Raw genomic sequence first — 13,206 nt, forward strand, 5'->3', positions numbered from 1 at the left:
CTCTGACCCAGTTCCCCTCAGCCTCAGCCTCAGCAGGGGACACATGCCCTGTGCAGGCCTACCCCCCCACACCCCCCATCACCCGATCAGGGTCCGCGCACAGCTAAATAATACATATATACACCAGGAGAGCTCCCGCTGCCTTCAGGCCCCGCCTACCATCAAGCGCACTTGGGCCAGATTGATGAAAAATACATTCCATACACACATACACATTCCCAGCGCAGAACTCCCCATGTAGCGCTGGAGGGGGTTGGGATCTGCAGAGTGTGCTGTGTATACACATGTCCTCGATGCAGCAAACACACACACACACACACACACACACACACACTCATCTGTAGTGAATGCATGCTCTCACGCAATTGACTAATGATGGATTGTTGGGAGAAGTGGGAATTTCCCCAGCATCAGCAGCTGCTCCTGTTTTCCTTACTCTGTTTGTATCTATGTGAGCTTTTTCTGATGATTAGCCCAATTTAACGACATGCCTCACAAGCCTTGTAATAAATACCAGCTTAAATAAGTAAACTGAGTACTGCTTGGATGAAGAAGAAAATTATGAGAGGGAGAATGATTTCTTAAATCCCCTCAAATCCACCCTCCCTAAAGGAGCACAAGTAGTTTTCATTCTTAAATGTCAAGCGATTGCAAATTCCAAATGAAAGTCACAGAGTAAAAACAGGACAGTCAAGTCTCTCATTTGCCCACCTTCCCAAACCTCTATTCTCCTCGCGTCTCCCCACCCCCGTTCTCCTCGCGTCTCCTTCCCCGGGAGCGGGGGCAGGAGCAGTCGTAGTGTGGCAGTGTTGCTGCCCCCGGGGCGAAGGCTGTGTATATTACCATGCGAGCGTACTGTATGTCTGCGAGCGCATGTCTGTAGGGTGTTAAAACCTGTCCAACCGCTCGGTTGAGCGATCGGTGGTTAGAAGGCGTCCGTGTCCGACACAAAGTCCACGCCTGCGCGATGCTCCCAAGATGAACCCCCCCCCCCCCCACCCACAAACACACTGACAACAGGGTCTGCTTGGACTTAGCTGTAGTGAGGGGGGGGGTGGATGAGGGGTGGGGGGGGGGTGCAGCAGGGGCGCTGAGTTGGAGGTGGGTGAATGGGTGGGTGAACGGGTAGGTGGTGGTGCTGGGGGCTTGGGGGCAGGGGGGGGGGGTGGGGGGACGACATGCAGCGCATTTGTTTCAGCCGTTTGCAGGAGCTTTTCTCTGAAAGGTCACCTGGTGGAGACGGGAGCACGGCAGCGGCGGGGGAACTCTGGGTACGCAGACGGGGGGAGGGAGGGAGAGAGGGAGATGGAGGGAAGGAGGGAGAGGGAGCGGGCAAAAGAAAGAGATGGGGCCTTATCAGGAAGGCTATGTGTGCGCGTGAGGGCAGAGCCGCTGAGCCATTGAGGGGTCTGGAATGGAATAAATGAAGAGATAGGCTGGAGACGCATGGCAATCTTGCAGAGAGAGGAATGGGCTCGATGCGGAGCAGGGGGGGTGGGGATGGAGAGAGGGAGAGAGGGGGGGATGGAGGAAGGGAGGGGGGGTAGTTTGTTGTTGTGGAGTGTTTGCTTTGTCAGGGCCGCCGCCTCTGTCAAGCGAAGGCGATAAGGGCGAAGCAGAAAGTCACTTTCTCGAGAACAACACGAAGACAGGCTCTTTCAGCACAGCATTATGCATACACCTCCACTCCCCTATTTGCATAATCCCCAATGGCCACCACTTTTATTTTGAAATAAAATTAATTACCCAGTCGATCCAGACTGAAGGGCAAAGTGGGTTTTGTTGTTCGGGCAAAAGTTTCTAAAGCCAAATCTATAGTGAGTGGCATTTTGCTAAAGCTCAGGCGACTCATATATGAATAAGCCAAAGAACTGAATGCACACGCTGTACATTCCAAATCAATTGCCTAAAGTAATGAATGTACATTCGCTCTTCTTGATTTGCATTTAAAGCTATCCTGTTCTAGTCTGTAAGAGGATACCTAAACAGCGCCAGCCCTTCTCACAGCTCCATCTTTCTGTTCATCACAGCTGAGTAAATCACTTGAAAGTACAGTATGCCATTTGAGTGTCCAGACAGTGGGTTCTTGGTAGAACTAATATCTCCCTCATCTGAATTATGTATGAAAATGTTCTTGTTCAAGCAGTGTGTATGTGTGCCCCTGCAATAATGGTCTTCTTTAAGAAGAAGTGCAAAATAATTATCTTTTCTTCTTTGCTTTTATTTGACTTCACAGCTGTTCTCAAGGACGGCAGTAGATGGGCATTATTTTGATGTAAGAGTCATTGTGGCGAGCCACTGCTGCCGCCATTTGCATTCCCTTGTAGACATTTATTGGCGAACATGTGAGAGCTACTCGTATAATTGCCCCTGTCCTCTTTGTATTCAGCGCGGTAATATGCTGCCAGACAAAACTGTCCTTGACTCGCTACAGAAGGGGGAAAAAATCTCCCCTGCCTTCGCTTCGCCCACTCTCTACTCCACTGTTAGTACCAGGCTTGTGCACAATTCAGAATTGAATTGAGAATGACTCCTAAATTCCAATTCAATTCTTGAATTTGAATTGAATTTGAATTAAGGTCAAAAACAGGATGTAGAATTACAATTCGAATTTGAATTAAAGGAAGTAGAATTTAAATTAAATGAAATGAAAACTGAATGCATGTGAGATTCAACACATTCTTCCTGTTGTGTGACTGTGGAGTTGCTTTGAATGGCCATGAATTTAATTCCACTTCCTGTCATTCCAATTCCAATTCCAATTCAACTTCCTGTGGGGCGGAGCCAATTCAATTCAAATTCCAATTCGTGAATTGAATGGAGATCCATTCTAAAATTCGGAATTTTGCACAAGCCTGGTTAGTACGTCTGTCTGAGCAGAACGTGTGACGTCAGGCGACTGCACAGCTCAAGTCCACAAACTAAGCATAGACAGAAAAGGCCCGGTCTGTCAGTTTAGTAGAGAACAAGTGTTTGTTTGTGTTTGTGTGTTTCATTATTTATTAGCACGGCTTGTTAGCATGTTTTTATTAGCACGGCTAGGCTAACCTGAGGACTTGCCTTCTCTCTTTTCTCCCTCCTCTGCTCCCTCCTTTGCCCTTCGTCAAGGGTACTCAATACTTCAAGCAATCATGGAGGCAGCTGTGGCTAACAACTGGCAGGTGACGGCGCGGTCCGTGGGGAGCATCACCGACCCCCTGGAGTTCAAGCGCATCATTGAGGAAATGGACAGGAGACAGGAGAAGCGCTACCTGATCGACTGTGAAGTGGACCGGATCAACGTCATCCTGGAACAGGTATGTCCAGTCCAGAGAAGTGGATGGGTGGGTGGTGGTGGTGGTGGGGGGGGGGGGGGTTGTCTTTGCCGGTTTGAGAGCTGTTTGCCTGGTTAAGCTTGCTAAGTGAGCGAGGCAGTGCTCTCATCCAGACAAGGAGAGGGTGTGCTTTCTCTTTCTCTCTCTCTCTCTCTCTCTCATTTTTCTCTTTCTGTCTGCCTGTCTCTTTCTTTCCATCTCTCTGCCTGTCTCCTCATCTCTTCGTGTCTGTCGTCCTGTCTCCCTCCACTCACTCTGACCGCAGTGCCCGTCGTCTCTCTGACGGCTGACAGCGTGCTCGGGCTCTCCTCTCTGACCTCTTCCTCCCGAGGAGTCAAGTACCCACCCCCCCCCCACCCCCGCTTTTTTTTACCCATGGCTACCGTCAGCCTTATAATCCCTCCACTAATGAGCCAGAACACCTCAATCACCGAGCTCACGTCTCCTGCTTTTGTCGGAAAGGGTGGAAGAAAATGAGGATTTGAAATTTGCTCACAGGAAAATGCAATTAAGATGAATAGATGAGTGGCTATTTACCCCGCACCGTGACACCCCCCCCCCCCCCTTACCCCCCCAGGACTGAATGTCACCCAGCCGCCCCCCTCTGGCTGCCTCTCCACCAGGCAATCATACGACTGAATTGGATTCTGCTCGTTAACATGAATTTAGATATACGGGCTCATTCCACTATACAATACCTCTCAATGTTTTTTTTTTATATGAATCTAATTTGATTGCAGAGTCATAGTCTTAGCGCAGAGTGGCTTTTAGTATTAATTTAGTGTGTCTAATTTAATTCTTGTGGTGCAAATTTCCTTACTCAGTAATTTCCCATTACGCTGCACTAAAAAGCATTTCCTCTGTGTGTGGGTATGAGAATGCATGAGCTTTATCCTGTGGATAGCATCAGTCTTTACGAATGGAAAATATCCATGGGAAGAACAAAGCAAGGAGGGTATCTTTGATAGCAGAGACACACACACACACACACAAAGAGAGAGAGACAGAGAGAGAGAGAGAGAGAGAGACACACACACAAAAGCCTGTCCAGCTACAGTTTCCTAATAGTGCCAGTACTCAGAATTAATCTGCATGTATTCAATCTGTTTCCCATCAAATTCAATCAATTGGCCTGCTTTAATGCAACACTGGTTCCTTCCCCTCCGCTTTCCCTCTCCTAAATACATTTGTGACTCACACAACTCTGTGTGCAGTGGGGAAAGGACAGCTATGCGGAGGTAAGAGAGGCGGGGGGGGGGGGGGGGGGGGGTGCAGTGAGATCCGTCTTCTCCCTTATTATACCCCTCAGCAGGCTCTCAACCAAAATTGAAGCTAATTGTAGCTAATGCGGTCCCTGCTCAGCCTGCACCGGCCAATCAGAGACCTCGGACGAGGCGCCAGATTGCGGTCCTGTGGAGGGCTGGGAGGGAGAAGAAAGAGCCACAGCCCTCCTCGCCACCACAGCCAGCCGTCTGGATAGAAATGACATGCAGGGACCTATAGTCCTATCAGATGTATCTGAAGCGTGATGCGGTCTCGCATAGGGGACAGTGCGCCACGATGTCTCAAGGGCACAGGCAGCTGATCCCCATTGAGGATTACTAGAGTGTGCGATCCTCAGCCAGTCCACTCAAGATTCTCATTTTGCATGGGATTGCACGACTCCCAGGATTACCGGTAGTCCGGTGTGATGCTGTGGTGTAATTAGCTGGTAATATTCTCTGCCAGTATCTTGAAATCTTGCTGTGCAGAATGTATGTCTTGTTGACGTGTTTTTAGTTGATTTGATATTGATATTGAAACTCACAGACACACACACAAACACACACACACAAACACACACATAAGAGAAGAACTTTTTGCATTGTTGTGAAAATGCAAGTGTGATGTCACCAACAAGACATTCCTGCCATGGTATAGTAGTTGAGTGACATCAAAATGCTTTAGGGACCTATAATCAAATGACACTATTAAAATATTTATAATAAATATCTTGTTTTGACCTCTTATGGATTGTATGTTTTTCACAACTTTAGTATACACTGACGCAGATTTTACTGGAGAAAACTGCAAAGACAAGTTTGCATTACCTTAGTTAAACAGTTACCTGTAAAATACATGCATCCAATCCAAATCCATAGTCCTTAGTGGCACTAATTAGCGGCCATTGAAAATACCTACTCAAATACAGTGTGCATGTATGCTGGTCTGTCCCATGTTGTCGGGACGCCCCCCTCCTGTGCTTCCATCACTGAAGTCTTCTAAGAGGCATCAACCTGCTCGTCTCTGTTGTAAGGAACGGGCGGGCATGAATGAATGGCATCTGGGACAGGCCCAGGGCTCACAAGCTGTTCAAAGAAAGAGAAAGGCAGTTTGTGGTGCCAGCCGCTGAACCAGAGAAGAAGGGGAGGAGGGCACCTGGGGAAAAATGGCAGAAAAAGACGGTGTTACAGAGAGAGAGAGAGAGAGACAGAGATTGCTCAAGGGAAGTCTTGCGATGGTTTTCAGCTACCTACAAACCGGCAGCCATGGATTGTCTTGGCTCCTGTCGCTGCGGAGAGTGGCTCCTGATCCTCTTACTGATAGTGAATGCCAGGAGGGCCGGTGCTGGGGAAATCTCTGTTTGTTTTGTATCCACACAATGTCTTTTATTTCCTGCCATGCCGCTTTTTCTTCTGAAGGGATCAGAGAATAACAGATGAAAATGTGGATAAGGAATTAAAAAGGGAAAAGATCCATGTTCTAAGGTGTGCCAGATTAGCGGTAATAGCTCATGGGGAAAAGCTGAGTTCATTTACCAACGAGACGAGCAACAAATCTGATCGTTCCAAAAAGAGCATGCTCTCAGTTGCTCGTCCTCTCTTTTCCGCTCCCTGTCTCTCTCAAGCTGTAGGGGAGCATGAATTGACTGAAATGGGTTTGATCACACATTTGTCGTATCAGAGAAGAGGCTTCCTTTGAAATGAAGACATCTGTGGCCATTACCTCTGAGACCCCAAGCCGAGGATCGAGCTTAATTACAGAGAGAGAGAGAGAGAGAGAGAGAGAATTTGAGAGTAGGGGAAAAATTTAAATTTGAAGCAAAAATGGGAGCGACCTGCACCTAGACCCCAGAGTGAGATTGAATTGTGGGAGACAAAAGAGAAAAGGGGGGGTTTTTTGGTCTTGTTAAAGAAGAGATGGAAATGTAGCTTGATATTTAGAGCCAGTGATTGCTTTGATTCTGAACCACGGTCTCTCCATCGACTCCTAAACAGCGCAAGGGCTGTGGGGATGAAGCCACCGATCATCTGAGAAGCGGCACTGATCCCAGGCCAGCTCCTGTCACCGGTGGGGAGGCTGGAGGGTGGATCGGGGTGGATCGGGGTGGGCTCTTGGACATAAAAGGGTTGAGGGGGGCAAGTGGGGTGGGGTGGAGGGGCAGAAAGCAGCGATCTCCCACTGTTTGAAGTAAAGCCCTGAAGACAGAGGCCTTTAATGCCCCCACGTCATTCCCGCCTTTTGGGACCGTTTAACGTCTCAACTCAACAGCCTTTAATAGGATTAGGGCCGCTCTTTCAAAGACCTGCGAATGCTACTGTGCCTACTTCCTCTGGCTGTCAGAAGTGTTGCACATGAGGCCACCCTTCTCTCTGATGGGGAATAGCAACAATCACCGAAGACCACAGTATGTGCAAAAAAATCCAGTGGATAAAAAACAAAAACGCATCCATAATTCCTGAACATAGTGGTATCTCTGTCAGCAGTCCATCAAGCAGCTGTTTTGGAAGGATATAAGCCTTATATATAGTCTAGGGATAAAAGTCTTTTGATTCCTTCTAATGTTTCAGCCGAGATTAGCTAATTAGTCCAAGATGACATGACATCACATGACTCCGCACGATGGCATGGACTGGATGGCGCGTGGCGGCAAGTCCCTCTCCAAGTGGAATCGAATAACAAACGGCCGCAATATTTCAGAGACACAGACACAGAGAAGTCCTGCGGCTCCGGAATAGGATAGCACGGCAGTGCTCCTCGCTGGAGGAGAGCCAAGTGGGTTCAGTCCACGCGCGGGCATAAATCCAGACTGCCAGGAAGAGGGGGGCCTAGCCACGGACGCGCTCGCCAGTTAATTAGAATGTATCCCCCCAGGAGTACTGCGGCTTACAGCCTCCGATGCCGGGCGGGGAAGGGGGACGCTGCCTGGAGGAAGGGAAATGAAGATAACTGAGTTTTTTAAAGAGGCCTTTTGGAAAACATTTTGCCCATTTGTCCCCTTCTGTCCCTCCCTCTATCCTTCCCGCTGCCCCTGTATGTGATATATGGACACTGTTTATGGATTATTCTTAGCATAGGGGGACCATTGCATCAGAAATAAATCATGACTCTGCAGATTTTAGTGGTAGCATAGTTTACAGGGATGTGGGGCAGGAATGTGAGTTCAGGTTGGTGAGAAGTCTTAAAATAACACGCAGTGTATGTTGACACAAGACTATGGTCCGCTAACCAAGAGACCAAGTTTCCTTGCTCAGCATGTTTCAACAGACAGTTCTGGCATGCAGAGATTGCAAAAGTTAAGTACACACTTTCTATATTCAAATAGAAGTACAGATATGTGTGTAAATACACTGGTAAAAGAGCCAAGAGTCAGGAGTCTTTTATTGTCATGTGCACAGAGAAAACATGCTGTTACTCCATACAGTGACATTCTTACTTTGCTGATCCTCCATTGACACATTTTAGAATCAAAATAAAATCAAAAAAACTTCTAAAAATATGACACTTACAAATATTGCATTCATAGATAAATAAGTGTGCAAGTTTAAATTTGTAGCATGAACAAGTTGTGCCCAGTTGAGCATTATGTGTACATTGGAATGTAGTGTTGGAGAGTGTAGAGTTAAAGTGTACATTGGAATGTAGTGTTGGAGAGTGTAGAGTTAAAGTGTACATTGGAATGTAGTGTTGGAGAGTGTAGAGTTAAAGTGTACATTGGAATGTAGTGTTGGAGAGTGAAGAGTTAAAGTGTACATTGGAATGTAGTGTTGGAGAGTGTAGAGTTAAAGTGTACATTGGAATGTAGTGTTGGAGAGTGTAGAGTTAAAGTGTACATTGGAATGTAGTGTTGGAGAGTGTAGAATAAAAGTGTACATTGGAACGTAGTGTTGGAGAGTGTAGAATAAAAGTGTACATTGGAACGTAGTGTTGGAGAGTGTAGAATAAAAGTGTACATTGGAACGTAGTGTTGGAGAGTGTAGAATAAAAGTGTACATTGGAATGTAGTGTTGGAGAGTGTAGAATAAAAGTGTACATTGGAACGTAGTGTTGGAGAGTGTAGAATAAAAGTGTACATTGGAATGTAGTGTTGGAGAGTGTAGAATAAAAGTGTACATTGGAATGTAGTGTTTGAGAGTGTAGAATAAAAGTGTACATTGGAATGTAGTGTTTGAGAGTGTAGAATAAAAGTGTACATTGGAATGTAGTGTTTGAGAGTGCGTCAGTGTTCAGCTGTTTAGATTAGTGGAGAAAAGTGCCATGTGTTCACAAGAGTGATGATGGCCCGTGGAATGTAGCTGTTGGTCAGTCTTGTTGTATAATTACTGCTTTAAATTCTTTAATCAAGTAAATGTAGCAAAGCACAGGCTCTGAAATGTACTCAAAGTATAAAAGTAAAAAGTATCCTTGAAGGACTGTTTTATCAGTTGTTTCTGTTAAAAGAAGCGAATTGGAGCCTGCAAAGATATTCTAATTTAACAACTGTATCGTCTTAACAACTATTTCACTATCCCTGTGGTGTTTCATGAAAGCTTATTACCTTATCAGGATGAACATGAAGGGAAATTAAGAGAAACATAATGATTGAGGTACTGTCACTGGCAGAATAGGCCTAGTAGGAAAATGTCAGATTTTTTCAAAACAATTTAACGAGGATAATCAAATGACATCTGTACACATTCTGATAAAGCACTGGATTCCACAGTGAAGTTTTTCATGGTCAATAGATAGCTTAATAGATACTTGAAAGTATTTAAGTATTTGTACTTAATCACTTTCCACCTGTTTGCATGACACAAACTGACGACTTTGACTGATTTATCTTGTATTATCCGCTTAGCTCCGCCTAGCTTCACTCACATCCATCTGGAACCTCTTCCATTGAGAGTGATTTCTCCAACCAACTTTATGGTTTAGCCAATCAGGACGCAGGGCGGGAGTTTCATAGATGTGACATAGCGTAGAAGCGACTGTGAGACTGTTATCAGCGTCACGGGTTGGCTTCGATGTGAGTGGTTGAAGTAGCACGTCAATAGATGACGGACAAGTGGCTTATTCAATCATATGCAAGCATTTTTTGATTAGGTCCAGCCTTCTGAAGCAACACTTCAATGGATCGGTTCCAGATGGATGAGTGGAGCTAGGCGGAGCGAAATTCATCTGGCTAGGGCCAGGTTAATATTAGTCATGTTGTGTAGTTCAATTGTTCAGTGTGGTTCAGTTATGACTCAGTTATCAGTAATTACTGATGATTACCATTGTATGGTTTCTGCAGCACAAAAGCAGTAGCAGGAACTTTACACTTTGCACATTGTAGATTCAAATTAGGCCTCTTGGTCAAATGATGATCTTAAATGGGAATTACTGAATTATTAAGTTGCATGTCAAGAATAAGAAAGCTTTATGAATATTCTGTGAATATTGGATTTGCTTTTGGATAAATGTATTGTACAGTTAGAGACTGATAGTACAGTATGTTTTAAGTAAGGCGCTGCTTAAATGTCACCCATATTTAACAAAGTTCTTCTTCTCAACCACCTTATTTACTCAAAGAGCCACAAACAGGTGTGATAAGCTTAAAACTAAATTCAAAGCTTCCTTTTCCTATTTCCTACCGCTTGCCTTGGAGGGGAAAAAATGGCCTGATAATCTCTTTGAGACATTTTTGTGCTGAGCTGCATTTTGTAAAGGTCATTCAGAGCCAAGAATGACCCAGCAGATCCCGGGTCGAGTTTTCTATTGAACACCCAGGAGTGAATGTATTGCTTTATTTTCATCCCCCAACTGCTCCAGCCCCATCCCCTCCTGTCTGTCAGGGCTGTGTGAATAGACTGGCCCTGGGTGAACGCAAGGTCACCGAGCCTGTCCATGGCCATCACATTATAGTGAAAACTTCTCCCAAGGACAGAAAACCTCTCTCTGGCCAAGTGAGGGTGCTGGCGTGGGGGATCAGCGTACCAGAGAGTACATGGGCGGGGAGGCGAGAGGAAGATTACAGTGGCATTGGAGGAGATTTTTTGGGGAATATACTTCACTTTGGTTCTGCAACTACAACCTAATCCATCCATTTAATGCCTCTCTACTGTGTTCTTCTGCTGTAATCCCATCTCAAACACATCTTGATTTAGACGAGCCGCTGCTCACTGACTCACTGCTAATGCTTCTGTTGTTATATACAGTATATGTCTTAAACCAGTTTTTCCTCCAAAAATAGCACTTTCATTAGAGCTGAGGTTACAACAGACTTCACTAAGGCAGCAGAAGATGTGTAAAAAAGAGTACTTTCCTCAGACAAGGTTGGTTTAATGTAGAAATGTGGTTACGTTTTTTTGTGGGTTTGGGGGTTGAAGACTTAATAAACGTTTTGTAAATAAAATTCCAGTTCATGTAAACGAAAAGCCAATGAGCCAGCAATATCTGCCACTGAGTCAGGAGGCAGCTCAGAAACACATGACTCATCGCCAGCATTCGATATCAGCCTGTTTAAATATGAATATGCCATATTTTATTTGGGTAGAATTGATGGAAATAGAACACACTTCCCTTTTCAGATGCTAAACAGCCGTGGCTAATGTGTTGAGGCGTCGCGAGGGGAGACTAAGGATTTCCTGTGAGGAAGAGGAAGAGGCTAGCGTTGGCCCAGGGCCCCTGGCTGGAGGGGAGCGGAGTGGTGTTATTAAGATCCCACGGTGCCCTGGCTCAGGTGGCCCCCTCTGGCCCGAGTCCTCGCTGACCGGCTCACCTCAGGCGGAGCACACGGGATACTCGGGCCGCAGCCAAAGCTCCTGCTCAGGTGCTACCGCGCTCACGGCCACAGCAAGATGGTGCCCAGGTTTGGACAGCGCCCTGGCCCCAAACTGCCCCGCTTGAGCCAAAAGTCAAGGGCAGCGCTTACAATGACGTCTACATACAGTATAGTCGGACTGAAGACACACAGCCTTGCAGGGGCACTGCACACAGCAGTCTCTATAGAATAAAGATAGTCTCTATACAACTATAGATTCAAGTCAGATGTTGATGTCAGTGGTGATGTAAAAGGTACAGTATGAAAGAACCCGCATTGAATTAAAATGTGTCATGCAACTAAGCCTTGAATCTCTTTCTGTCGTCTCGCGCGCTCCTCTGCCACCGTGCCCCCCGCCCGCCGCCCCCCCCCCCCCTTTCTCTCTTCATATCCTCTCTGCCGTGATATGAATTCATGATGTTGTCGCTGTCAGAAATGACTGACCTACTTGAACAGCCTGATGAAATGAGCGGAAGAGCATAGAGGATTGGCGTTCTCTCGGGCGACACGCTGCGCGCCACGATGATGCGCGGGGGGGGGGGTAGGGGGGGGCAGGAGAGAAAAAGCGGGGCGATCATTCACAAATGTCAGCGAAGAAGCCAGAGAAAGCTTGATTCAATTTATGTAAACCTGACATGTAAACACGGGTGATTTTTACAGAGCGATCGTGGGCGTGCGTGGCGCGGCCGATGGGCACGGCGTGGCTCCTGAAGATTCTGGGAATCGCCACACAGGAGCGCGCGAGGACGGGAGGAAATGGGCGACGCAGTGATTAATTGATATCAGAGGGTTACTACTCTGTCATGGCGCCTGCAGCGGGAAATACAGATGCACCAACAATTGATTTAGGGCTTCGGTGACAGGTTCTGCTGCTGTATCGACTTTCTAAATGGCTAGTGGAAAAGTTTCAAAACCATTCCATCAAACACTTCGCAAAAGCACTTACAGAATTGAAACCCTGGTTCTTGTGGGTACCAACCACATACCTGTGTGTGTGTGTGTGTGTGTGTGTGTGTACATAGGTGTGTGTGTGTGTCGGTGAGCATGTAAGTGATGGATTGATTATTCCCCTTATTTTTTATTTTCTGTGCTGTGCTCTTCACGCACTACTGAATTTGCAAGGCACCCATGCCACTGTGTCCATGGTCCGTGAACAGTGGAAGAAAGCAGGAGCCAGGTAGGTAGGGTTGCTGGGGGTCTGGCCTGTCAGTCGTGGAATGGTAATATCCCCAGCCTTCGAGATGCAACACAAAGACACATCAATCAATGATGGCCTCAGTTGTCGCCTTTACAGTGGAGCGCTTTGTGTTTAATGCAGTCGTGTAAAGCAGCGAGTGGGTCGACACCCAGATGAATACGTTCTGCCTCCTGGCTCTCTTTACATGGATGGCTAACTGCCATTGATTCCGCTCTCTCTCTCTCGCTCTTTCCCTCTCCCTCAGGTTGTGACCCTGGGGAAGAATAGCCGAGGCTACCATTACATTATTGCCAATCTGGTGAGTATGAACAGGCCTCCTCTCTCCTCTTGGAGACTGGAGCACTCAGTGTGTGAAGGTGTGGAGAAATATTTCAGTTGCATGTCACATTCAACCATCATTTTATGTTTGTGTATCCGTTACCATTACTATAGCTATGTATATCAAAGTAAGGAAATATATACTGAATGGTATCTGTAAGAGAATATGGAGGGTTTAAATGCAGACATATATATATATAAATTGATATATATTTATTTATTTAACATATTAAACATATACATAGAACATATTTAATATGTTGGATTGAGTTGATTGATTCATTTTTACTAAATAAAAACAACCAAACTGCAGTTTAATAGAAATGTGCTGAAAT

The 13,206-nt window shown here is 46.1% G+C and overlaps 1 protein-coding gene across 2 annotated transcripts in view; it reads left to right on the forward strand.

The window, feature by feature from the left end:
- gria3b (glutamate receptor, ionotropic, AMPA 3b) overlaps positions 1-13,206 on the forward strand; it is an 86,543-nt gene that overhangs the window by 41,889 nt on the left and 31,448 nt on the right. For both annotated transcript variants that reach the window (XM_076292346.1, XM_076292348.1), the window contains exons 4-5: positions 3,109-3,296; positions 12,798-12,851. In XM_076292346.1, the coding sequence (XP_076148461.1) occupies positions 3,109-3,296; positions 12,798-12,851 (242 nt within the window). The remainder of the gene's footprint in view (positions 1-3,108; positions 3,297-12,797; positions 12,852-13,206) is intronic.

This window comes from Alosa pseudoharengus, unplaced genomic scaffold, assembly GCF_046254945.1.
Source record: "Alosa pseudoharengus isolate Yale_2024_CS ecotype anadromous, Long Island Sound unplaced genomic scaffold, YU_APseudo_1.1 YU_APseudo_1.1_scf_19, whole genome shotgun sequence".
NCBI classification, from domain to species: Eukaryota; Metazoa; Chordata; class Actinopteri; order Clupeiformes; family Clupeidae; genus Alosa; species Alosa pseudoharengus.